We start from the raw sequence: 26,554 nt of genomic DNA, 5'->3' as shown, positions 1-26,554 counted from the left end.
TGAAACCAGGTAGTAGAAGCCCACCACCTTTGCTTTTCTTTTTCAAAATTGTTTTGGCTATTCTGGTTCCTTTGCATTTCCATATAATTTTAGGATCAAACTTGTCACTTTCTAAAAAGAAGAAAGCCTGCTGGAATTTTGATAGAGATTACACTGAATGTATAGGTAAATTTGGAAGGAACTATATCATCTTAACAATAAGTGTTAAATCCATGAACATGGTATGCTTATTTACCTACATCTTCTTTGATTTCTCTCAGCAATGTTTTATAGTTTTCAGTGTATAGGTCTTATATTACTTTCACTAAATTTATTCAGATTTTTCTGATGTTCTTGTGAAGGGAATTGTTTTCCTAATTTCATTTTGAGATTGTTCACTGATGGCATATATAAATATATTGATTTCTCTATGTAGATCTTATACCCCACGACCTTGCTAGACTTAATTTTTTTTTTTTAAGCCCCCATTTCTTATGCATAAAATGGGGGATATCTACCTGGCAAGACTTTTTGTGGAGTAATAGACATAAAATCTCAACCAAAGGCTGGAAATGAAAACCCCCCCCCGAGAAAAGTTCAATCGTCTAAAATGGGGGGGGGGTCTACATATTTTGAGGAAAGTGAAATGACCAGGATTCACGTGGTGTAAAGGCAGGAACCAGTCATCAATGGTATTATACGTGAAATGCATAATCCAAGGGATTTGCTGCATTTTCATTAGTATAGTGAATAGATGTTCATTGATATTTTCTGTCATCTGCATGTATGGTTTTTATAATCAGAAGAAAATAACAAATGTGGGCTGGCCCTGTGGCCTAGTGGTTAAGTTCGCACACTCCTGCTTCGGTGGCCCAGGGTTTCACCAGTTCGGATCCTGGGCGTGGACATGGCACCGCTCACCAGGCCATGTTGAGGTGGCATCTCACATGCCACAGCTAGAAGGACCCGCAAATAAAAATACACAACTATGTACTGGGGCGGGGGGGGGGGGGGGTGGGGGGAGAAAAAGCAGAAGAAAAAAAAAGATTGGCAACAGTTGTTAGCTCAGATGCCAGTCTTTAAAAAAAATTTTAAAAATAAAAATAAGAAAAGAAAATAACAAATGCTATTTCTTAAAAAAGTAAAAATTAGTAATCCATTTAATTTCACAAAGAGGAAAAGTAAAAGGACATGGAAATGCTTGAGTTCAATTGCTGAGACCAGTTAAATGTGCTTCCGGGAAAACTGCACAGAGCTAGGCACTGGGGCCACAAAAGTAAGATATGGAATTTACGAACTAATGCACTGTCCAGCAGGCTTCTGAAGTACCCCAACCACTAGTGAAGCGGTCCCGAGCCTCCTTCCCATCCTAACTTCTCAAACTTCCAACTACCGTGATGGCAGCTTTACTTTCATCTATTTTATCTGTTGGGGCTCCAAATAAGATTAAATTTGAATATGGCATTCTATGCCTTTATAAAGATTTGAAAACCACTGGTTTAATACAAAAACAAAGTGAAAACTGAGAGGCAGCCTAGTATTCTAACACTGAAATGGGGGGTTCATGATCCAAGTTTTATTCTAGTCATTGTACATGTACAGCCATGTGGAAGGCACAATTCTAGTTCTCATTCTCAAAAATGATGGCATTTTTTTTCTAGATGAATTTTAATGTAACTCATCCGATAAATATTTGTTGAGTATAATAAGTACATGGTAAAGTAACAGCAAGGAAAGAGTAAAGAGCATCTTGAGGGTTATCAGCAAAGTCTTCATAGCTCTGACAACTGGGTCTTAGAGGATGAGTAGAAGTCTCCCAAAGGATTAAAAAGGAAAAAGCAGGGGCGTTACAGATGGAACTGCACATTTAAAAGTATGGAATAATAAATAGCTACCACTGAATGGATGCTTACCTTAGGCACAGAATTTTATCCTCACAATCACCCACGGAAGTAGAGGTTATTATCCCCATGCACAGACAAGGGTATGCCCGAATCACGAGACTCTTGAGTAGCAGGGCCAGATTTGAAACTGTGGTTGTCTGATTTCAAAGCTCAGGCTCTGGGTTCAAAGAGGTACATATATTTAAGTATGAAGCAACATGGTGCTGCTGGAAGAGGGAAGAGGTGAGCCATGAGGCTGGAAATGTAGGCACACACTCTCATTCACTGGACTAAGGGCAATTTGGGCAAAGAACGGTTGGGCTGGAATTGGAGGTATCGGCATAAACATGATTTCAAATATGTGTGTGTGGGTGTATCCATTCCAGCTCTGTCCACTGAAAAGGCCTAGAAGCAAAGGCACACCAAGCCATGTTGAATGGTGGGACCTCCATTCAAGGACCTCCAGGTTTGCTTCCTCTCCCGGCTGGCTTCTCCGCCACATTCCACTGCCATCTCGCGACAGACCCAGTGTCCTTCACCTGCCTGCGCCTTCTGCAGCCGAGTGAGCGGCGCCCTCAACTCCAGAGACGCCTCGGGGAGAAGGAGAACCGTCCAGGTCGGCTGCCATCAACGCCCAGCGACAACCGGGAAACTAAGAGCCGAAAAGGTAAACCCGGGTGGCGGCTCGGGCGACCACGGGGCGGCAACCGGAACCGGGGATATGGGCGGGGCCCCGGCGCTCCTCCGTTTCTTATTGGAGCTCACCGCTGCCAGTCTCGGCCTCCTCCCGCCCGTCCCCACTTCTTCCGCACAGGCTTTCAGTTAAATGGCGGGCGGGGCCAGGCGGCGACTTCCGGTTGGGGGAAGAAAGTTGGGACGAAGGAGGGGCCGCGAGGAGGGAGGAGGAGGAAGAGGAAAGGGCCGGGCGGCGGTGGCTGTAGGTTGTTGGGCGGCAGCGGCGGCTCTCTTCCCGGCGGACGATGGACAGCCAGGGCAGGAAGGTGGTGGTGTGCGACAACGGCACTGGGGTAAGCGCCCAGCGGGGAGGCCGCGGCGGCCGCTGGCCCGGGCGGGGATGTGCGGGGATGTGCGGGGGCCGCGCGGGCCCTCGGCGCCCGGGGCTGCACCCCTTGGCCTCGGACCGGCGGGACGAAGGGGCGCGGGGCAGCGCTTCCCGCCTCCCTGGGCGTGGGCAGCCAGCGGGCCGGGGCCGGCCCCGGTCTCTCGGAGCCTGCCCCTCCGCCGCCTTCCGGGTCAGGGCGGCGGGCGAGGCCGGCGGCGGATGGGCATCTCACCTGCGTCCGGCTGGGCCGGCTCCGCGCTCCAGGGGGGCAATTAGGCTAAAGGGCTGCAGGGGTAACAGGCTGGGTGTGTGTCTTCGAAGAAGGGCTCCGTTCCCCGGGGTCTCCGGGGTGTAGAAAGGAGAAAGACCTAGAGGCCTTCCTCTTCCTGTATCGCTGAAGATAGCGAACGGGAGGCAGGAAACGGGTTTAGAGAAAAAAAAGGGAAGTGCTGTCATGCAGCGAGCCTCGGCCTTTTCTCAGTGTTTGAGGTTTTCCTTTTTTTGAGGGAAGGGGAGGCCAGATCGGCAGCACATCATTTAATTTTTCTTCTGCACGCTGGGAATTTGGCCCAGGTGCAGCCCTGCAGAGACCAACATGTTCCGTTGAATGATCTTGGGAGATCCAGGACCCCTCAAGGCCCAAGGGTTAATTCCGCTGACTTTGGGGGAAGGTAATCAGTTTTGGTTCCCTCTCCCTTCCTTTTTCTCCCTTAGGTGCAGATAATGTTAGTCTTTAAGGTTCTAAAATGCAAATAATTGTAAAAATCTGAGTAAAACACTCTTTTGGAAGTGATTTGAAAGTTATTTCAAACGCCCACTCCTTTTTAAAAAAATCTATTTTGGGCAGCAAAGTCAGCAAGTTAGAAGACAGAAATGTTACTTATTTTGGATGAGTCCTGTAATGAGCATTTCCCCTATGTTACAGTGATGTGCAGCCATTCTGGAGTTGCATATTTTGTGACTATTTTCCTCTTCCTTCCGTGAATGTGACATAGGAGTTAAAATATATTTTACTTGAACTTTAAAACACTTTGGAAACTGGATTGTTGAGGGGAAAAAAAGAGCAAATATTCACTACCATAGTACTTCCCTTGATTGAATTTGTTACAGACTTTTACAATCAATAATTATACTAGCTTTATCTGATCTGAGTTAAAAATGGATGAGAGTAAGAAGAAAAGAGTGTTATCGCATAATGGGACATCCCTACAAAATAGAATACTTTGGGGGGGAAAAAAAAGAGGCAGATCCACTGCTATTGAAACATGTATTAAGATTTATTAAGTTAAAAAAGTTTTAGAATGATCCCATTTATGTGTGTGTTCTTTATTAAAGATATTTATATGTCCACGCACTTGTATCTGTATGTGAAAGTTTTGGAGGAACAGGTAAGAAATGTTCATTGTGGTTACCTGTGAGACCAGGGATAGGAAGTGAGGGAAGATAGGAAGGACTTGGTGACTCTTCTGAATTATTGGAAAACTGTTTTTTGTTTTGTTTTTTAACAAAACATGTATTGTTAAACTGTCTTTAAACTAAAGAAACGATAAACATGTATTACTTTTGCAGTTAAAACTCAGTTAAAGGTGCTTTTAAAAAAATATTAGTCTCAAATTGACCTCTAAATAAATTTAAAGCTTTAAAAATTCAATTTAGGGGCTGGCCCCGTGGCCGAGTGGTTGGGTTCGCGCGCTCCGCTGCAGGCGGCCCAGTGTTTCGTTGGTTCGGGTCCTGGGCGCGGACATGGCAGTGCTCATTGGGCCTCGCTGGGGCAGCGTCCCACATGCCACAACTGGATGGACCCACAGCGGAGAATGTACAACTATGTGCCGGGGGGCTTTGGGGAGAAAAAGGAAAAAAATAAAAATCTTTAAAAAAAAAAAAATTCAATTTAAAATCTTCTGTTTTGCGAGTATTTTTTGTTTGTTAGATATTCTCTTTAGAAATCTGAAACAGTTAGGTTTTATAGGATTCTTCCTTTTTAAAGGGTCGTGAACCCTGTACTTGTAAAATATGTGAGTTTTTTGATAATCAGTTAGAATAGGAATGTTAACTATGAGCTCCCTTTTTTTTTGGTGAGGAAGATTGACCCTGAGCTAACATCTGTTGCCAATCTTCCTCTTTTTGCTTGAGGAAGATGGTCACTGAGCTAACATCCAGACTGATCTTCCTCTATTTTATGTGGGATGCCGCCATAGCATTGCTTGACCAGTGGTGCTAGGTGCGTGCCTGGGATCGGAACCTGCAAACCTGGGCCACTGAAGCAGAACTAGAGTTCCCACTATGCCACCAGACTGGCCCCAACCACGAGCTCATTTTTATGGTACTATTTCATTAGTTTAGCTATGTTAGAGAGCTGATAGTTTATTATTGATTAGTCTTATGTCTAATCCATAATTTAAGAATCTTGTTCCTTAAGACAAAACATCAGTTACTATGAAATAAACAGAAAAAGTTTAGGTAATTCAAACAAAAATTTATTTATTTGGTGTTATATTTCTAGTTATTTTTCAATTTATTTTACCCAGCTTTTCTATAAACACGATTGACTTCAAATGAAGAAAGAGCTCTGCTACAATATGTAATCAGGGAGGCTGTGATATTTCTGAAAATTTAGAGGATTAGGAACTGCTTAGAGTCTATATCCTATTTCTTACTGCTTACACTTCATAGTCATCTTGATTTTATTTAGGTACTCAAAGGTATAGCGAGCGATTCCTCTACAATTAAATATTAAAGAAGGTGTTCAAATTTAATTTCTAAGAACTTGTGGGAGTAGTTGTTACCCTAAAGCAATTTGCCTCTTCAATGTTTTAAAATTTGCGTGCGGTTTGAGAAGTTGCTATGTGCTTCATCCTCAGAACCGTTCGAACCTACTGCCTAAAGTAGAGCCAAATAGGTGAAAATCTGGAGATCGCAGAAGTTGAGGTGCCTTTCAAGAGTTGGACCCAGGACCCTGGTGTTGTATACTCTTAGACCAAACTTGGGTGATTTCATCAGCAGGGAGTGAGTTCAGCAACAATGAAGACACGTGCCTCCTGTGTGACTGGTACAGTTTTTAGGGTCTAGTGATGCAAAGTAGCTTATAGTGCTAGGATAAATATATTTTCATTTATAATTCACACCTGTAGTGGATTATGGCCTGCTTTGTCAGGCTTATGCTAATTTATATGTTGAATTTAGGAGTGTTTGAAATAGAAATAAACCAAAAACAAGTTTGGTTTTACCCTGTAAGATGCTTTGGAATAAATAGAATAATTATTTTGGTGGTGTAAGATCAGAATAATCACCATGCGATTAAATTAATATATTGATACCATCAGATAAAATTAGTAAATGAAACATACAAATTAAGCCTAAATGAGGCTTTATAAATCTTTTATTTTCTGAGGGGAGAAAGGTCCTTTTAGAGCAAATGTAGATGGAAGTTTTCTTCATTTTTCCCTGAGAGAACGTTAGACTGTTCATGTTCTCACCATTCGATGACTCAGTAGGAAGTAAGAGCCAGTTTACACCACAGTGCTGTAAAGAGGAAACTATATATGGTCAAATCTATTTCTTAAATGCAGCCTCGTTGCATACAGGGAGAGAACTAAGTCGTCACCACTCTTCAAAGGATGGCAGTGGGGGAGGATTTCAAGGATTAAAATGATACCACATGAGTAGTTTAGAAAAGAATTTTTTTTTAAAGTATTTCATCACATCATGGTTTAGATTTTTAAAAATACTTTTTTTTTGCAAGAAAGGAAATGCCAGGTTATCTTTTAGTTTTATATTACTGAGAAATAGATTATTTTAATTATGTCCTTGTTATTATAGCTGTTAATGCTTTCACATTTGAAAGAATGTGAAATACTGGGTTTCCTGCCACTTTGACCATATATCTAATACCCTGTAGGCATGCCAGCAGTGGATTACTGTGGCAGCATCTGCTTCCAGTAAGCTGCTACATGAGCAGAATAAATAATTTCATTAGTAAGTGATTGATATCTTTAATTTGAATTAAAAGCCAAATTTCCTTTTTTTGTAAAGCACAGGAATAGTAGGTTTAAAACTGTCTTGTAGTCTGGGAGGGCATCTCAATTTTTGTCTTCCTGCTTTAGGCACTTGGCAAGTGTTTTATCCCTTCAAATAGACTAACAATTTTAAGATTCGAACCACCCATCTGAACAGTTATAATCAGAAAACATTGAGTGATGTGATTATTTCCGGATTTGCCTTGTTGCATGTTTCCTAGTGTGTGTGGCTCAGAATGAGAGGGAGGCGTGTCCATCCCAGGCTCGGCCTCCCACCTTCAACTTCTGTTATGATTTCTCACTAAGTCATTAGTTTCTGTTTAATCTACTGAAAATGGCCCTTCCAAACTTGTAGATCCTTACCTTTTCTTTTTTCAAACAACAGTATTGTAGACTTTTTCAGTGATTCTTTCTATAATTTTCTTTAAGAACATTTATACTCACATAAATGAGCATTTTCAGCCTGGTGAATGGACACTTTTGACCCCCCCCGTGTCCATATCTGTTCACTACTTTGAGATAAACATAAGAATTTAATATCCACATAGTATTTACTTTCTGTATTTGGAATATATGTGTGAAGTATGACTAATGCTGATATTAGGCTGGTGATCATGACAAATTCTATCTATGTAGAAATATGGGTATGGTTGGGATAAAAATTAGATTCTCTACTCTTCCGTATCATTTCAGTTCCTATCAAGTGAGCTGGATTTTGACTTAAGGACAAAAGAGAGTTTATGATTTAGAAGAGAAGCGTGTGAGTAGTTTTGTTTTTTTTTAGTTTGAATCTATTAGAAAATACTAGGTATTTTTCTTTTCCTCTGTGGTAATTGTTTCTCCAACTCTGGGCTCACATTGATAAATTCAGAAGACATTGTGAAAAAAAGGACTAGTGCTTCTGAAATTCTGTTTATTTTCACACTCTTAGGGTGGGAAGTATATTGTAGTTCTTATAAACCACCATTGAGATGGAGAGGTAGGTATGAACAAGCAGCTTATCTACTGCATATGCCATTGTGTCACACTGACGTCTGCCTTGAAAGGTAATCCAATAAAAATTGTATTATAGTTTTAGAAATGGGTAGCTATACCTGAAAAATGGCCTAGCCTTGGTGGCCCAATGATAAACTGACCAAGACTGGGTTTTGTGGGTTTGGAAGAAAACATACCTGAATAGTATGTTTTATGTAAGTTCTAAAATATAAACATGAACTGAGAGGATAGGAGTTCATTTGGTATTGGGAATATGAAACTGCCTAATTTCAGACAGATTTTTTTGTAAAAGTAGCTTTAATCTGCTTAAGTCATGACTAACATTTTAAAAGCTCTATTTATAAGACGAAATTCTGGATAGCAGAATGTTCTAGGCTATTTATAATTAAATGTGGTTCATCAATGTCATTTCCAACAAAGTTGTTGTAGATATCTTTGAAATATAAAAATTTTATATTTTGGAGGTTTAGTCAAAAGTCAGTGAGTTTAAGATTGGTGCTAAGTTTTACCATCATCAAGCAAAACAGTTCTTTGTACATAGTAGCATCTGTCAAGGGTTAGTTTCATAGAGTCTGTCCATCTTTGTGTTATTACTGTCATGCATCACAGTCAGATACTGTTGTTCTCCTTAATTCTTCTAAGAGAATGTAAGGTGCCTGGAGCCATGGAACAATAGACTTTTTCTCAATATTAAACATTCTTTATATCAAAATAGTCATAGTATCATGCTCTCAAGTCAACAGCAAAACTTTTGATATTTATTGATCAGTTATTTAATATGCACTTACTTCGTGTCAGACACTGTCTAGGCACTTGAGACTCATCAGTAGACACAAAAATCCTTGCACAGTGTGGCTCGAATTGAATAAAGACTTGTTAAGGGGGAGGGCAGAGACCATGATTACATTTCCTTTCTTACATAGGTTCCTCCTCCCACCCTGACGTTTTTGATTGCCTTTTCCTTGGAATGTCTGCTCTTCAAAATAAGACTAAACAGTCTGTATTATTGGTATAAGAATTAAAAAACCCTTGGTTCTATTTTCAGTTTTACTGTGGTTGTTCAATCTCCTAGTACATTAGTTTCTTATGCATAAAATGCAAGTGTTGTTGGAATTAGTGACATGCCCTCGTTGGAGAGGTGCACTATCTGAATAGGAAATTATGTTACCTGGTTTTACTAAATACATTTATCTAAATATAAAAATGTAAATAGCCAAAAAAGCCTAATAAATGTTTATTTTAACATAATGTTAGTCCACATACCATTTTGGAAATGAGATTGCTTAAGTGAATTGCCAGGGATGAGTGAAAGCCTGCTTTAGAATTGAAGCTTTAGTTTTGTTCATTTTCTAACATTTCTCTTTTAAAAATACTTAGCATTTGTTGAGTGAATTTGTCCATTCCTAAATACTTCTTGTGTGACTGCTGTGTGCCAAGACCTCTTGGAGGCATTGGCTCCAGCATGAGCTGCTCAGCTTTAGCTCCCTGCCCTCTGGAGGCTTTCTCTGGGTGGGGGGACTTAGGCACTAAATAAGCGGTTAACCCGTAAATAAACATGAACTCCAGTAGTAGTCAATGCCATAAAGGAAATAGAAGGAGATATGGTAGATTGGGTGACTACTTTGGGTAATTTGAGAGCACCAAAAGTTTAAAATATTTATAAGGGCAAAGTGGTATTTTTCAGGTACTGTTTTTAAATGGATATAGTAAATACCTTGACACTAACCCACTTTTACTATTCTCTTCCAGTTTGTGAAGTGTGGATATGCAGGCTCTAACTTTCCAGAACACATCTTCCCAGCTTTGGTTGGAAGACCTATTATCAGATCAACCACCAAAGTGGGAAACATTGAAATCAAGGTAATATTTTATTTATTGATAAATGAGGATCAAAATCTGTGAGGTCTTCTCTAAATGAAGTAGTTTTAAAAATGATGCCATGCAAAGCAAAGGGGGAGGGCAGAATTGCTTGTATTTTTAATTTGTATCAACACCTGAAGAAAGGCACAAAAACTGAAGTTAATTTCATCTGACTTTAAGTATCGCTTGATGCTATTACTCTCTGAATGGAGTAAAATACTTAAGATTTTTATATTGATGTGAATACTGTATTAGTGACTTAAAGTCCTATTACATAATATAGTTTTTAAAAGAAGTCAGCCTGGTATTTTTATGTTTTTCAATTCCATATATTTGTCTTTAAATGTTAGTGTCTCTTTGGGACCTTAGACTTCTGCTTTCCATGTTCTCGTGGCCTGATCCCCCTACTTTTTTATATAGCTAGTCAGGAAAACACAGGATGTAAATCTTATTGTTTCCTCCTTTCACTAATGTAATAACTGATTTCCATACTGTGCAGGACAAAAGCTGCAAGTCGTTATTTGGCCTTGCATTATTTAATATCTTGCCGCAAGGAGAGCAGAGGGAAGGTTGTCAGTGCCTACTCACTGTGCTTAACATGAGAGACTCAGCATGAAGAAAGATAGGTTTTTCTCCCATATTAAAGGGATTGGAAATCAAGTGGGCATTATGATATTTTAGAAGAAAAAAGAAATAGAATCAAAAGGACTGTGGTCACCAGTTGACTTACATTCTTCAGGTGGCCTGGGGATCAGGTTTTACAAAATGCAGTAGAATGTAGGGGCTCTTTAACTGAATTATTTGTGAACAAGCTAGCATTGTTGGTCTTATCTGGACAGTCTTTGGCAGGATTTCAGTGAACTGTTAGATTATGAGTCATTTGGAATAAATGAGTTGGAGTGTACCCCTTTGGGACATTTGTTTGAGATATTTTAGGAAGGCGGTAATAGGTGGTAGAGATTTGCTACTTGGTAGCTCTCTGCTCCTGGGACTAGAAAATTGAGTTACACAGTGAATGAAAATATGAACTAAAACTTAGGTTCTGTGATAATTTTTTAAAGACTTAAAATAGCGCATTATTCTGGCCTCTGTTATGTTATAAACAGTCAAATGGGACACTCAATATGAGAGTGTTTCTTTTTAGGGTCTTTTCTTTGTGGAAATTTGTGAGATTCTTTACTCTCTTTTTGTGAACTCCTTTCATTCTGATTGAATTCAATCTTAAATGAACTTTGACTTAAAATTTAGCTAATAGTAGTGATAAGGATAAACTTAAAATTTTAAGTTGAAAGTCAAACTTTTTATTCAGTATCACACTTTTAAAGAAGAATGGCGTTTTTATATACTTTATCGATAACATTTTTGAGGTATTAAGATACATCACATACAGCCATTTTTGTTCACCAGCATAGGCACAAATAATTACATATCTTTTCACTTCCACTTTCTTGTTTTTTAAGGCCAAGTGACAGAAATGAAACTAGTCGATATTCTAATAAGATGATTTGCTTAAGGACTGCCCAATAGCATTTGCCTGTATGGTTTGTCATTCTGTGTTCTGTTGGCTCAGTTCTGTTCAATCTGCTCAATCTTTTAAGTCTTTCAAGTTAAGTTGCTTTTCTAGTAGAAAACAGTAAAAGAGACCTGTGTCAAATTTAACTTGACTACGAAAGCTTATAAAAACAACCCGAAACTTACCCTCTACCTATTCAGCTAGACCTTTTCTGTTATCATTTATTTTCCTTAATTAAGGTTCTTAAATTCAGTAATGAATTAAAGAAATTTAACTTTTTGGAATTCCTATGCCTAGTGGATTGACTTATACTTTTTTGTGTCTTGTTAGCTAAAATGTGATGGTAGACTAAAAAAACTGGAAATTTAAATTGTTTAATGACTTAATTTTCATTCAGGAGTAATAACTGTCCGTGTTAATTTGGCCCTAATTATTAACTCCGTAAAATATAGTAGTACTGCCTCTGACCTCGACCTAATTTGTCTCTATTGCTTGTATGTTTAAAAATTTCAGTGAGGATTTTATTTAGGCCTTTTCTGACTCTTACTTCTACCTTCTCTCTCTTCACCTTTCTTGACCTGTTGAAGTAGAATAACAAAAAGATGGTAAGTGAGGTTACACACATGCTCTCTGTGTGTTTTCCACTTTTGCTTGGTGGGACAGTAGTTGTTGTTTTGTGTCCCTTTAGTATTGGGGAGGGGGGTGATTCCATATTTTAATTTTAAATACTTTGATTTTTAACCTTTTTCATTGCTTCAATTTGGTAGCAACTAATTAAGTCCTATACTTTTCTGATTGTATAGAATGGACCAAACCAGAACTAATTACTAACATAGTTTTGAATTGTTTTCCTTGTGTTTCTTGTAGATGAATGTTGTGATTAAAATGGAGTGTGGTGTGTATAATATTAGAAACCAAGTGGCTTTATTTAGGATGTGTGTGATCCGGGAAATTGGGGTGAAGGTGTTATTTTTGGATAAATCCGTTGTATTGACCAATGTTAAACTGAACATTTCCTATCATAGCTGTATGTATATTTGCATCCAGTACGGTATCATATGTGTTTTTAATGAACTGAGTAAAATTTTAATATGTGATGAACTATAGATAGTAAAAGGGGAGGAAAAGAGAAGGACTTGTTTCCTATAACATCCTTATTCATGAGCAGCTTTTACAACATTATCTGAGGACAAATAAGAAAAAGCTGAAAGTCTTGTAAGACTTTCCCATAAATAATAGATTTTCCCCCAGAATAAGGACTATTGTGTGGTACCTTTTTCTTTTGAACTAGAAGCTTACGGGGTGCATCCCACACCACTGAGTCTTTTATTATATTTTTCTGCAATAATCTGAGTGCTTCTATAATAGGTATTTTCAAGTCTGTTTTTAATGTTTATTTGTGAGCAGCTTTGACAAAGATGAATATCAGGCATTTCTAGTGCTACATATCTTAACTAATAACAGTAACTTTGTGGAGTTTTGAATAAGCAGAAAGATTTAAAAGTGGAAATTCCTATATTTATCGTAATAAAAGATTGTGCCTTTGTCTTAAAATCCTGAGGAGATTAAGAGAAGTGTTCTTGTAGAGAACAGTGTAGGCTTAATTTAACAAATGTTTTTTATGGAATTTCCTTCTAGGGATTTCATTTTGGTTTTAAAGTGTGTTTGTTCTATTTTCCAATTTGAGGTGACATTGTTCAAAATGATTCTTAGCAAATATAGTCTACACTGCCTGCTTTTCATAAAATATAAACGCCTTTGAAACAGCGTCTCAGACAGTTACTGTAATTTTTCATTTTTTCAGATAATAGATGATGGCTTAGGCTTGAGGTCCAGTGATGAGGCGGCTGGTAAAAATCTGAGGCCTGATCTCATCGCTTATAACTTGGTTCTGAGGTACGAGGGCTAGTTAGGAAAGCTCTCAGCGTTTTTGGTTTTGGGAAGGTGAAATGTTCTGGGGAAGATATGGTTTTAGGATTTTTTAATTAAAATTTTAGATATGGGTAAATTTAGGTAACGAGCTACTCAAGAGATTTTGCACTAATCTAATAAGTTAATGCTCGTTTTCCTCCATTTTAAATGTCCTCTTTGTTCAGAGGGATGGTAAGATACTCAATGCCAGATGTTTCTTTCAGTTGATCCTTTGTAGCGTGTATGTCCTAGAAGTAGATTTGTGAGCTTTTATTTTTAGTTGGCATTGGGTCATACATATGTAAGCCCCTATTCTTGCGTGGAATAAAAAGTAAATATTCTGATGAAATCAGATCAGACTTATTCTAAATTTGTTGAAATATAGTTGTGAATGCATATTGATTGTATAAACCATCTAATTATCTAATCTGTTACATTGTACAACACAAAGAAAATATACTCTAGAGGAAAATAAGTAACAATTGTGTGTTGTATTATATTTGTTAATGGCCAAAAGTAATATATGTCCTTACCAGTATAGATTCCCCCCTAACATTATATTGAGAAGTGTTTAGAATATACAACAAAATTGAAGGAATTTTACATTGAAACCCATATACCCATCACCTAGATTCTGACATTAATATTTGTATCACATATCCATCTATCCATCCATCTATCTTGTTTTTTGATGTGTTTCAAAGTATCATTGTACCTCTCCCTAAATAATTCAACATATGCATGTTATTAGAGTTCACCGACATAGACTTTGTTTTGCATTTTTCTATCAGATGATTTAAACAGTTAATATTTGAGAAATTTGAGTATGAAGTTATGGTAAATTAACTATATAAGAAATTAGTTGCAACAGAAAACTTTCAGTGAACATTTCTATCATCTCCTTTAACTTTGTTTTCCCTTTTTATTGTTGCTTTCAGTGGATTTTCCAGAAATCTGTTTTTTTGTTTTTTGTTTTTTTTTGCTTTTGTTTTTTTAGTAGAGTCTTCGCCCTGGTTTTACCTCTGATCTTTTTAAAATTATTTTTAAACGTTTTAAACTTACATATATTTAAACCTCTATTTTAAGACGTCTTATGTTAATTTTGCTGTTTCTTTTCATTTCCCTATGTTTTAAATTTAAGGTATTGTAGCAAATACTAGCTGTTTCTGATCCTAGTTGTTTTTTTTTTAATTCATCAGTTCAAGTAGAAATCAAGATTATTTAATATCTTAACTAGCTGATTTCTAAAATAAGTTTAAGTTCTTGGACATCGGTAGCCTTATTATACATATAAAACTTCACTTTTCAAATGTGGGTCATCTTAAGTATGCTGTCATTGGAGACAAGACTTGTGAGTATTTTGCTTCATGTGTGATAGTGTGATTTTCTAGTATTACACTTCAAGGTTGAAAATGTTCCTCATGAGATAACTTTAAAGAGTTGTTTGCCTGTGTTTTAATTTTTTGTATCTCTACAAATGCTCATTCACCTTGGTGAAGCATAAGTAGAAACTTAATTTTTAATTCTAATTCAGGCATACGTAGGTAGAAGTTTGTAAAATTTACAAATTATGTGGTGCATATATGCGTTATCATAGTGTAATAAGGAATCAATTTTTGCTTCTTTCATTATGCTTTATAGAACTTACACTTATCATTTTGATGTTTAGGACAAAGATGTGCTGCATGCATTGAGCATTTTTCTACACGTTTTTTTTTTCCCCTGATGTGCTATTTCACATATCACAGGCCTTATTTTTTGAACATTTGAGCAAAAGAAACAGATGAAATCTCATACAAAACCCTCCAAAATATGAAAATGTGGGGTTTATTTGTGCTAATGCTCTTCTTTTGGAAACATATGTATTAAAGGTAAGGTCAATTTATTGATTTAAACCATGTTGTACATAAAAATTTATTATCCATGATTAAATTTTGAACGGCATTGTTCTTGAAAGAAAAGACTTTTTTAACTTGTGGAATGAAGAACTTTATCTGAAAGTGCCAGAAAGATTAAGATTAATTACTCCCAAGTTTCCCGAAATATAGGAGTTTGATTTTCTGAAGGTATTTTATGCAAAAATGTGACTGGTCTAAAGCTTTGATATTATGATTTTCTAGGATCTTATGGTTGGTGATGAGGCAAGTGAATTACGCTCAATGTTAGAAGTTAACTACCCTATGGAAAATGGCATAGTACGAAATTGGGATGACATGAAACACCTGTGGGACTATACATTTGGACCAGAAAAACTTAACATAGATACCAGAAATTGTAAAATCTTACTCACAGAACCTCCTATGAACCCAACCAAAAACAGAGAGAAGATTGTAGAGGTAAGTTTTCTGATAGAATGTGTATACATGTGTTCTGGGATGTGATGTTGAAGCAAATATTCTTTCTTTTACTGTTGTTGTTAAGGATAAAAGGCATAAAAGTAATTGTTGTTTTCCCCCAGATCCTATTTATTGAACACCTAACTATATGCTAGTTATTATTTCTAAGTACGATGTATCAGTAAACAGAACAAAATCCTGCTGCCGTGGAGCTTACATTCTAGCAGAGGAAACCAGGCCAGAAAAGAGAAAAAGTGAGTTAGTTGAATGGTTTGTTAGAAGATGATAGATGATAAAGGAAAAAAGAAAAAAGCAGGTTAAGGGGGAATGGGGCATGGAGGAGCTTGCATTTGTACATAGGGTGTAGCAGAAGGTCTCTGTGAGAAGGCCATGTTTAAACAAAGACAGAGTAAGGGAGTAAGCTGGGATATGGGGGAAGAGCATTCCAGGCAAAGGGAGTAGCCAGTGTGAAGGTCCTAACATAAGAAGCCTGGCATATTAGAGAGTCAGCAAGGAAGCCAGTGTGGGAGAGCAACAGGTGATGAGGTCGGAAGAGTAATGGGCCAGGTCATCTCGGGCCTTGTCGTCTCTTAGAGGGAATTAGACTCTTACTCTGAGGGAAATGAAGGGCTCTTATGGGGATGGGACATAGTCAGGTTTAGGTTTCTGTAGCTGCTGTGCTAGACCTTATAAGGAGGCAAGGGTGGAAAAGAGACCAGTTTGGAGATTTTTTTCAATTGTCTAAGTAAAAGATTAGGATTGGGGTAATAGCAGTGGAAGTAATGAGAAGTGGCCAACTCTGGATCTATTTTGAAGGTAGGGCCAAAGAATTTTCTGATGCATTAGATGTGGATAATAGAGGGGGCATCAGGGATGACTCCAAAGGTTTTGACCTGAGCAACTGGAGGATGGGGTTACTGAGGTGAGGAAAGACCGAGATAAGTAGAACGAGATTTGGGGGGACTGCATGAGCAGTTCAGTCAAGTTTGAGGTCCTCATTAGACATCCAAACAGAAATGTCAAGTAGATAGTTATGTACACCTAAGATCAAGTTCAGGAGAAAAGTTGGGGGCTGCAGATATAAAATTGGGAGTCATCAGAATATAGATACTATGGTTCACCAAAGAAGTGAGAGTAGACAGTGGTGAGAAGGCTAAGGACCAGGGAGATAGGAGGAGCTAGTGAAAGGAGACTGAAAGGGCTAATGAGGTAAGCAGTTACAGAGAGCAAGAAATCTCCATTCTTAATGGTTTAGATGAGTACTTTTTCAAGGTTGTCTTTCATTATCTTATATATGAGATAGAAACTTTTAATTACTTTTTGTCTGTATCAGCTTTCCAGTTACTACTTAATATAAATATTTTGTTTTACTCTGTGACCATGTTTAGATGTTGTGGAAATTTTGGAAGGGTTAGAAGAGATCGTTAGACAATATTTTAAAAGTCTGGATTAAAACTCAATTTTTGGGGGCTGGCCCCGTGGCCGAGTGGTTAAGTTCGCGCGCTCCGTTGCAGGCGGCCCAGTGTTTCATTGGTTGGAATCCTGGGTTCGGACATGGCACTGCTCATCAAACCACGCTGCGGCAGCGTCCCACATGACACAACTAGAAAGACCCACAAGGAAGAATATGCAACTATGTACTGGGGGGCTTTGGGGAGAAAAAGGAAAAAAAATAAAATCTTTAAAAAAAAAAAAAAAAAACTCAATTTTTGTATTGTGTTTTAAAAATTTGAGATCATGGTTTTAGTTACAGAAGCCATATCATTCTTTATGGTTCTCATTTTAATACATTCTTTTCCTCCCAGCCACCCCTAAAGCTGTGAAAGATGGGCTTTATTGTATTAGTTATTTTTTTTTTTTGGTGAGAAAGATTGGCCCTAAGTAACATCTGTTGCCAATCTTCCTCTTTTTGCTTGAGGAAGATTGTCCCTGAGCTAACACCTGTGCCAGTCTTCCTCTATTTTGTATATGGGATGCTGCTGCAGTGTGGCTTAGCGGTGTCTGGGTCCATGCCTGGGATCCGAACCTGTGAACCCCAGGCTGCTGAAGCGGAGTGCGCGAACTTAACCACTATGCCACCGGGCCGGCCCCTGTATTAGTTCATATTTTAATTGCATTTTATACTTTATAAATTATTTACAACCACTAATACTTTGTGGTTAATTAGTAGTCATTTGTAATTGCTATTTATTTTTAGCAACGCATTACAAAATCAGAGTGCAGAGAGATTTTTTGTGTTAAACCAAAAGGTTCCTACTCATGGAAACCTTTAGGAGAGAAACATGTGAGACTGAAAAACATGTTTTCTTTCAGCTAAAAAGCTAGGGAAATGACATTATACCTGGATGCCTCGTCCACTGAGTATTAAAACTAGGACAGGTATTTTTTTTCAATCTGCAAAAATGACAAGAGTTGGTCTCACTGCGCAGTGACGTCTCATGTTATTTTAAATACTCTTCTGAGTGCAAGTTTGGCTATGACTGATAATGCCCTTCTTTAATCTCATCCAGAAGGTGGTTTTAGCACTACAAATACTTTTTAATGGTCTTATAAATGAAAACCATTCTAACAGACCTTCAAGTTGACAAATGCAAATATAGCATTACTCTTCCATTTTCATCCCTGTGGAGGGGGAATAAAGGATGATGGAATACAATGCTAGTCAGAATATCTAGTTGCTTAATTAATGAGTATTTGTTTCAGAGTTTTAAAATTTGAATTCTGTGCAATTTTCATTGTGGTCAGTTGTAAATTTCTGGGTATCTAGATATTCAGAGTGGTAGTCAGCCCTGCTGGTCAAGGAGTCTTCACTATAGATGACAGGAGAAGTCCTGCAGGATGTTCCCAGCCACCCTGGACTGCCAAGAATGAGCATGATTGTGACCAGGCAGGGCACAAGGAAAGGATGCCTCCCTCCAGTGTGGTTCAGCCAGGAGTGGGGCGACCTCCTGGGCTCAAGTCGGGAGGCGGGCTCAGCAGCTAGGCAGTTGCTGTATCTGCGAACAATCAGGATTTAACTGCGTTTATTTTTGTCTTCCTGCCCTACCATTTTACTACTACTTTTTTCTTTATTGTTTAACTGCTGGAGGTAGAGCCACAGTCATGGCCCAGGTTGAGGGAGAGGCATGGGGGGTCAGCAGTGAAGCAATTTCTATACTTTGTCTTAATAGAAAGGCTCGTTCAAATGCAGAAAGCTGTCTTTCGCTCTAATTAGCCATTAACTAAAACACGCAGAAATCTTTGCTTTATAGCACTTATGAAATGCGTAGGGACTCAGTAGTTATGCAAAACTCGGTCCCCCAGATTGGAGGTCTGTGACAGCAGGACTGTAATAGAGGCAAGAAGAGCTGAAGAGAATGGAGGACTCTTTTAGGTCCCTTTGCTTCTATTTTGGGCAACTAATCCACTCTGTAACCATCAAGAAAGCATATAAATATGTATTATATACCTTGTAAACACCAATATATTTTTCTTTCCTTTTGCATTTCCAGGTCATGTTTGAAACGTACCAGTTCTCTGGTGTGTATGTAGCCATCCAGGCAGTTCTGACGCTGTATGCTCAAGGTAGGTGAAGCTTAACTTGCAGAAGAGTCAGTTCAGCAAATGTTTATTCAGTACATTTTATGTCACAGGAATTTGATTTTTCCTTAAGTTTTAAGTCCCAGAAAAGCATAGTATTTATATATTTATTCAAATATTTTCACCACTTCTAAAATGTTTCAAATAAAATATCATATATGTTTTTATTTCCTTTATTAAACAATGAAGGATTTAAGGTAAAAAAGAGACTTCTCAATTTTTTTTTAAAGTAGGAAGTTCCCTCTTTTAGGCTATTTTAATAGCTGTGGAGAATGAACATGGCATTTGTCCTCAGAATTGACAGAGCTAAAAAAAAAATACACAGAGATCCAGAAAGCTTAGTTTAAAATTCTACTTGTCAAATACATAACAGAGTAAAAACAAAAGAGAGTAGAGATTTGGGAGTGCACCCTAGTTTTGGGAGTGTGTTTAATGGAGGGGACTACTATATTTTCTTGATACTGCCATTGCTAGCTGCCTCCCTGTCTATTGAGAATAAAATATTGGCCATGTGGGGAGTGCTCTTCTTTTTTTTCTTTTTGAGGAAGATTAGCCCTGAGCTAACTACTGCCAATCCTCCTCTTTTTGCTGAGGAAGACTGGCCCTGAGCTAACATCTGTGCCCATCTTCCTCTACTTTATATGTGGGACGCCTACCACAGCATGGCTTACCAAGCGGTGCCATGTCCGCACCCAGGATCCGAACCAGCGAACCCCGGGCCACCGGAGTGGAACGTGCGCACTTAACCGCTGCACCATCCAGCCGGCCCTGAGAGAGCTCTTTATATTCTGGTGGTCTGATTGAGAACTTATGGGGCTGTCAGATATGTGCACGGGGTCTGTTAGGCACTTGAAATGTAAAGATGCCCTCAAGGAACTTGGAGTCTAATGGGAAATGATACGGAACCAGACCATTTTGATTCGGCATGTCAGAGGTTTGTGAAAGAGGTGACACTAGCACCAAGTCTCAAGCCTTAGTACTTAAGCAGCGTGTATGATGTAGTACTTAGGAAACAAACTTTAATATGGGGATCCATCTGATTCTACACATGGATTAGTAAAAATCACCTTGTAAAAATACACATTGGTTAAAAACATTCTATTAGAAAACATGAGTTGGAAAAAGGTTATGTCCTGTCCCCCCGAATGTCATCCCCTATTCCCCCCCACCCCTGGATTAACCCTGGTGCAAAAGGTGGAAAACTAATGTCCACAGCCATTTATAGCTTTAAATAGCACGTCTGGGAAACAAGGTGGCTTCTTTGCTGTTTGCTTATTATAAGGTTTAATTGACATTGTCTTTCTGGTTTCTAGTGAATAATTGAGGTGATCCTTTGGCTAGCCAAAACTAATTGTTCTCAGATTTCTAGCTATCTAGTATCAACAGGAATTTTTCCAACACAAAACAGTTTTGAAAATATATGGCAAAAATAATATTAAAAAACTAGATTATTTCAGCAAATTCATTATCAGCTTGTGTACTATTTACTTTTTGCAATGGTTTTCATAGAAGTTATCCATGATGCTTTAGAAAATTTTGCTTCAAGGGAATTCAGGGGTCAAGATTAAGTTGGAAAGAGAAATAAAGAATTGTACGAGCTTTAAGAACATGTTGTGCTTTTCAGGCCTAGGTCTTGGGGTCTGTTTCTCCCATCTCCTGGGATGGCACGTGATTAGACTAAGAGTCTCACAAGAGATGTGAGAAAACGCTGATTTTAGTGTCTGTATATCAGAAACAAATGTCAAAATAAGCAAATAATAAATGCTGGCTTCTAGACCAATTCTGATTGGTGAGGTTTCTAGTTTGGCTTCTGTAGTATTTGAAATTTGCTGGCTTTGAGTTTTCTGATTTGGCTTTTTATTTAAAACCTCATGATTCTGTCCACAGGTTTGTTGACTGGAGTAGTGGTGGATTCCGGAGACGGTGTAACTCACATTTGCCCGGTGTATGAAGGCTTTTCTCTCCCTCACCTTACCAGGAGACTAGATATTGCTGGGAGGGATATTACTAGATACCTTATCAAGGTAAGCAAGAGCAGCTCACAGAAATTAGATTTTGTAGTTTGTGTTTACCAGCTTAACACAAAACTGAACGTATCATCGCAGGATTCTAGCAAATCTTCTGCACCACTAGAGAAATGGCCCAGTTACTCGATGATTCATATAAAAATCCATATAAGATTTACACACGTGATCTCTGGAATACTAACGAAGATACATTATTTCATTACATAATTGTATTTGCTATTCCTGAGGAATGGGTAGAGAGGTAAGATGGAAGAGACCCGAAAAAGTCCTTGAACAACTTAAGTAGCCTTTCCTGCCATATAGCCTTTCTTTGAACAGGTATACGTCAAAGCCATCATCTTGGTTGGGTCACCATTTCGTGTCCTTTGCCACCAAATACAGTGATACCAAATTATTGATATTTGATTAAATACAGAGCCCAGATGTGCCAGACTTTAATATTTAGTAGTTTTCATGGAATATATCCAATTTTTACTATTTTAAAGTATACTTCTGAATATAGTTAGTTAGAATTTTCTTTAAAAACATTGCTGGGGAAAGTCTATAAAGCTACTATTTGGAGACGTGTATTTTTTTAATGTCAAAAAAAAGGTTTAGAGTATTGTCTGTACTAGAATTCTCTAGTGTATCCTCTCCAGGTCAGTGGCTCTCAACCAGGGACGATGCTGCCCCCTAGGGACCTTTCGCAATGTCTGGAGACATTTTTTGGTTGTTAAAACTGCAGGAATGCTACTAACCATCCTATAATGAACAGGGCAGCGCCCACAGCAAAGAATTATAAGGTCCAAAATGATTGGCGCTGCTGTTGGGACACTGTCCTAGGGGACATCTCTGTGACAAAGTGGGTTGCATTAAGTCCTCTTGACATGGGGTTCCTCTAGTCTCATTTAGGGTAACAGTGAGATTAAGTCAATGAGAATTTTAATATTCTCATTCTAGGCTACAATTCTGTCTGAGGTTAACTACCAAAGGAGTTTCCCAGGGTTTTCTTTTGAACATACACACAAAAGTTAGGGGATTTATTTTTTAACGTTTTTATGTGAGAAGTCCGATTGTGTTTATGATGCATATTATGGTTTTAGTTTTTTTTCCTGTCAGCAAGTTGAATTCTCTTGTCATTCATTTGTTTAACAAGTGCTGTTGTCCATATAGTGTGTGTCAGACATAATGCTGGAAGCTAGGGATAAAACTTTCTAAGACCCAGGGGTATTTCATGAATATGGCATTGATTGAGGAAAGTGCAGATTGTAGCAGTCTAGTACTAAGATATTATTTATTAACAGACTTTTGATTGTTTATCAAAACTGTGTAAACATTAGCACTCAAACAGTACTCTTTTTAAAAATTAGCTCTCTACCTCATTTTCCCGATTTATTGTTCATGAACTGTTAATTCTGTTACTCTGTGAAACTGAAATAGAAATCCTTCTGTGGCGAGTAGTATTTCCGTTTCTGAAGTATTCAGTAAGAGCTAAGGATCCAGTCTATTGCATTTGTTATTGATATGACGTATTTAGTGAAAAATAATAGCTTTTGCAGAGTCGAACTCATTCAGATTAATTGTGAATTTACTGCTATTTTTTGGTACCAGCTGCTTCTGTTGCGAGGATATGCCTTCAACCATTCTGCTGATTTTGAAACGGTTCGCATGATTAAAGAAAAATTGTGTTATGTGGGGTATAATATTGAGCAAGAGCAGAAACTGGCCTTAGAAACCACAGTATTAGTTGAATCTTACACAGTAAGTATTTCCCGTATGTAATATATATGTGGTTTTAAAATGGACAACCATGATTATTGGTGTGTGTTTAAGGAGGTTTTCTTGGAATCCAGTATTTTTGTTTTGGGTTGTTGAAATATGTATATGTGTGACCTTTAATGTCTTTCTACATTAAGATTCTATGACTTAATTATTTTAGGACACCATATAATGTAAAATAAAGCACATAAATTGTTTTTCTACCTTAGGATATAATCAGATGTGAAATGTTACTTTGAGATTCTGGTATCTGAAATAGCATATTTCAGCATGTGTTTTACAGAATGGCATTTCCCTGAGATGTTAATAGGTATTTCACAAAAATTAAAATGGGGGTTGCATTGTCAAATAAGTTTGGGGGAGAGTTGGATTTACTTTACTACAGGCCATCTCAGAGCCTTTGATACGCTAACATGTGCCTGACTGTGAGAATGTAGCACGTGTGTTTCTCGGCCGTATTAGACTACAGGACTCTTCAGCATTTCATGGGACCAGTGTTCTAAGAACTGTGCTTTGGGAGGTGGTCAGCCCAGAATATTGCTTTAATAATTCAGTAGGTGGCAGTCTTTTCCTGGCGTAGTACTTTTTTAGTGGGATGTTTAGAACAAATGTTAACTTGAAATTGTAACTAACGAGACTTAGAATCTAGTTATAGCTTACACCAGGGGAGTTGATCCTGTCTGAATTTTTAATGTATTGCTATCGTAAGTCTATTATATTCATCTGAGTATAAAGTACTTCCATATCTCATCTTCAATCTAGTTATGGCTAAAATGAAATTGAGTAATGGGCAGTAAAAGCAAGTATTCTTAAACCATTTGATTCGTGTAAGCTCTACATATCACAAGTATGTACAAAATAGTCATTTAAAAAAATTTTATAAATTATATTGTTTTAGTTTTAAAAGATACTGACCCAAATAGTCAGTAAGCCAATATGTTGCAACTTAATGATCTCCAGCTTTGCCCTGGAGATTCTTTCCTGAAGCCTTCTTGACAGTTCCTCTAGATTTATAATTTTTCATCTACCTGACTCATTTGGAAGAAAGTGGCTTGAAGCAAAGGATGAGGGAACTAGAAATGTAAGGCACATTTTATTTATTTCTTCCCTCCTTTCTCAAAGAGTTTGAGTATATTACAAAAATATATACAACAAATAAGAAACAGTAAACTGATAAGTAAGTGAAGAGGGATAAGGACGGAGAAATAAAGGACAGGTTAAGATTTGGTGCAAAGAAATGAGAACCATACCGTCTCAACAGTTCCTAGAGGTAGGTGGTTCCTAGGCTGGGTGGCCCATGCTGGGCAGGAGCCAGAGCACTGAGAGAAGCCGCGCCATCCGCAAGGCTGGCAGTGCGAGGGGAAGAGGCTTTGCTGGTAATGGTCTGCCCTGGGAGGTTTATCTGGATATTTAGGTGATTTCATGTGGTTTTTTAACTCACCTAATGGTTTTATATTTTAAGGGTAAATGTTTGGATCAGTGTCTTTTTTTTTTAGAAATTTGATAGAATTTATAAAAAGATAATTCTGGCATTTTTGAAAAATGTGATTGCTTTGCAATCACGGCACACACACGGAGTAAATGTTTTAAACTTGCTTTGTGGCCACTTGTTATGTTGGAAAGTCAATTTTGGAGTCTTGGTATAATTATTGTAATTCTATTATTACAAATAAATACACTGTTAGAAATGTTAATGTCAAACTAACTGTGGTATCTCGGATGGAAAGCGTCAGATGCAGCGTCTGCAAACGCGCTCGTTTCTTAGTCCAGTCGGTCCAGTGAATGGTGAGGTCGGTTAAGAGAGGGAGTTTTTATCTATCGTTTCTCATTTAATTAAGTATGAACATGATGTGACTTAAGAGTGTTCTCTGCAAGGTCATGTCATAACGACATCTGACCCGTTGTTTCAATTGTATTTGCTCAAGTTAAAATTCTATTCATCTGTTATCATTTAGAATTTAATAGGAGCTAGTAGAGGCTAAGCAGAATTGCCTGATGAAGTACTCTAGATCGATGTTCCTTAAACAGTCTTGATCGTAAAACAGTTTTCAGATTAAATGATTTGACGGAAGTTTCACACGATATAAAGTATTTTGATGGCAAAATAACAAAGTTTCACAGAGTAATTGTTTGGTGAAAGAAATTATTTAGACTTTTTCATTGATTGTCTGTGCTACATGGTAAAAATATCCATAAAGTCACAAATGTATTAAAATGATAAGAGGAGCAGCACTGATACCATTAATCATCCAAATGCAGTGGTCGATCAGTGCTGCCTGTTTACGTTTGTTGCGTACACCAGTGGACCATCGTGCACTCGTGCACTGGTGATTTCTGCAAGAAATTTCTGATGTTTGGGGGATGGCATACCATTTTAAAAAAAAAGCCTAATAATAAAATCAATTATCTAAATGTATTTTATTTTACCTTGTTTTTTCAAAAATGTATTTTAGGAGAAATGTGTTGCTGATAATGATTTTGGTTATAGAACAGATGTGTTTAAAAGTACTATCTAGTGTTCTAGAGAACACTGGGAAGATTGTTAATCTTTTGCTGACTAATACCTGGTTATTTTTGGTTTCTAGCTCCCAGATGGCCGAATTATCAAAGTCGGTGGGGAGAGATTTGAAGCACCGGAAGCTTTATTTCAGCCTCACTTGATCAATGTCGAGGGAGTGGGTGTTGCTGAATTGCTTTTTAACACAATCCAGGCAGCTGACATTGATACCAGGTACGTTAGAAATGGTGGTTTCAAAGTTATTTATCAGAAATAGATGGACTATAAACAGTTAGAATGACCAAGTTGTCTGTTTTCTCACTTATGTCTTTAAATAGATAAGGCAAAATAATTTTTTGATAGGGTGGCACTGGATGTTGGACAACATATCATTGTGTCTCAGAAGCCATTTCAAACTTTTTATTTTCAAATAATTTAAAACTTGAAAGTTGCAAGAATATCTATACTCCTGTATACATATACTCACGTATACTCTTTATCCAGTTTCCCATTTTACTGATTTTAACGTTCTGCATGCTTGTTTTGTCATCCTCTCTCCTTTTCTTGAGCCATTTGAGAGTAGGTTGAATGGATAAATGCTCTTTACTCCTTAATACTCAGTCTGTATTTCCTAATGAAGGTATTCTCTTATATAGCCACAGTACTGTTAGCGAGTTCAGGTTATTGCTGTAGTTTTTATCTACCATATTTCAGTCTCGTCCATTGTCCCAGGAATGTCCTTTATCCAGTTTTTCTTTTCTCTGGTAAAGGATCAAATCTAGGATCACACATTGTATTTAGTTGTCATGTTTCCTGGTCACCTTTATCTGTTACAGTTCTTCAGTCTTTCATGACATTGATGTCTTTGCAGAGTACAGGCCAATTATTTTAGAGAATTTTTCTCAATTTGGGTTTGAATGTTTTCTTGTGATTAGGTTCAGGTTGTGAATTTTGGGCTATAATACTATATAAGTGATGTGTTCTTCTCAAGGTATCACATCAGAGGTGATGTTTGCTCCTTATTGGTGATGTTAGTGTTAAGCTATTAATGACATTTCCTGTTTTCTCCACTGTTTGTTTTTCTATTTTTATTTCTTAGTTTATAAGTAATTTGTAAGAAAGTACTTTGGGACTGT

General features: G+C 37.7%; 1 protein-coding gene across 2 annotated transcripts in view; it reads left to right on the top strand.

Annotated features, from left to right (window-relative positions):
* The first annotated feature begins 2,734 nt into the window (after positions 1-2,734).
* Positions 2,735-26,554, top strand: part of ACTR2 (actin related protein 2) — a 32,814-nt gene continuing 8,994 nt past the window's right edge. Inside the window, exons 1-8 of one of the 2 annotated variants that reach the window (XM_046661676.1) lie at positions 2,735-2,890; positions 9,687-9,797; positions 11,901-11,915; positions 15,342-15,557; positions 19,049-19,121; positions 21,024-21,160; positions 22,754-22,903; positions 25,507-25,652. In XM_046661676.1, coding sequence (XP_046517632.1) covers positions 2,843-2,890; positions 9,687-9,797; positions 11,901-11,915; positions 15,342-15,557; positions 19,049-19,121; positions 21,024-21,160; positions 22,754-22,903; positions 25,507-25,652 — 896 coding nt within the window. In that variant the 5' untranslated portion in view covers positions 2,735-2,842. The remainder of the gene's footprint in view (positions 2,891-9,686; positions 9,798-11,900; positions 11,916-15,341; positions 15,558-19,048; positions 19,122-21,023; positions 21,161-22,753; positions 22,904-25,506; positions 25,653-26,554) is intronic. The other variant, XM_046661677.1, reaches the window with a different exon arrangement.

The sequence above is a fragment of the Equus quagga genome, chromosome 5 (assembly GCF_021613505.1).
Source record: "Equus quagga isolate Etosha38 chromosome 5, UCLA_HA_Equagga_1.0, whole genome shotgun sequence".
NCBI lineage: Eukaryota > Metazoa > Chordata > Mammalia > Perissodactyla > Equidae > Equus > Equus quagga.
This window is presented reverse-complemented; position numbering and strand designations above follow the sequence as displayed.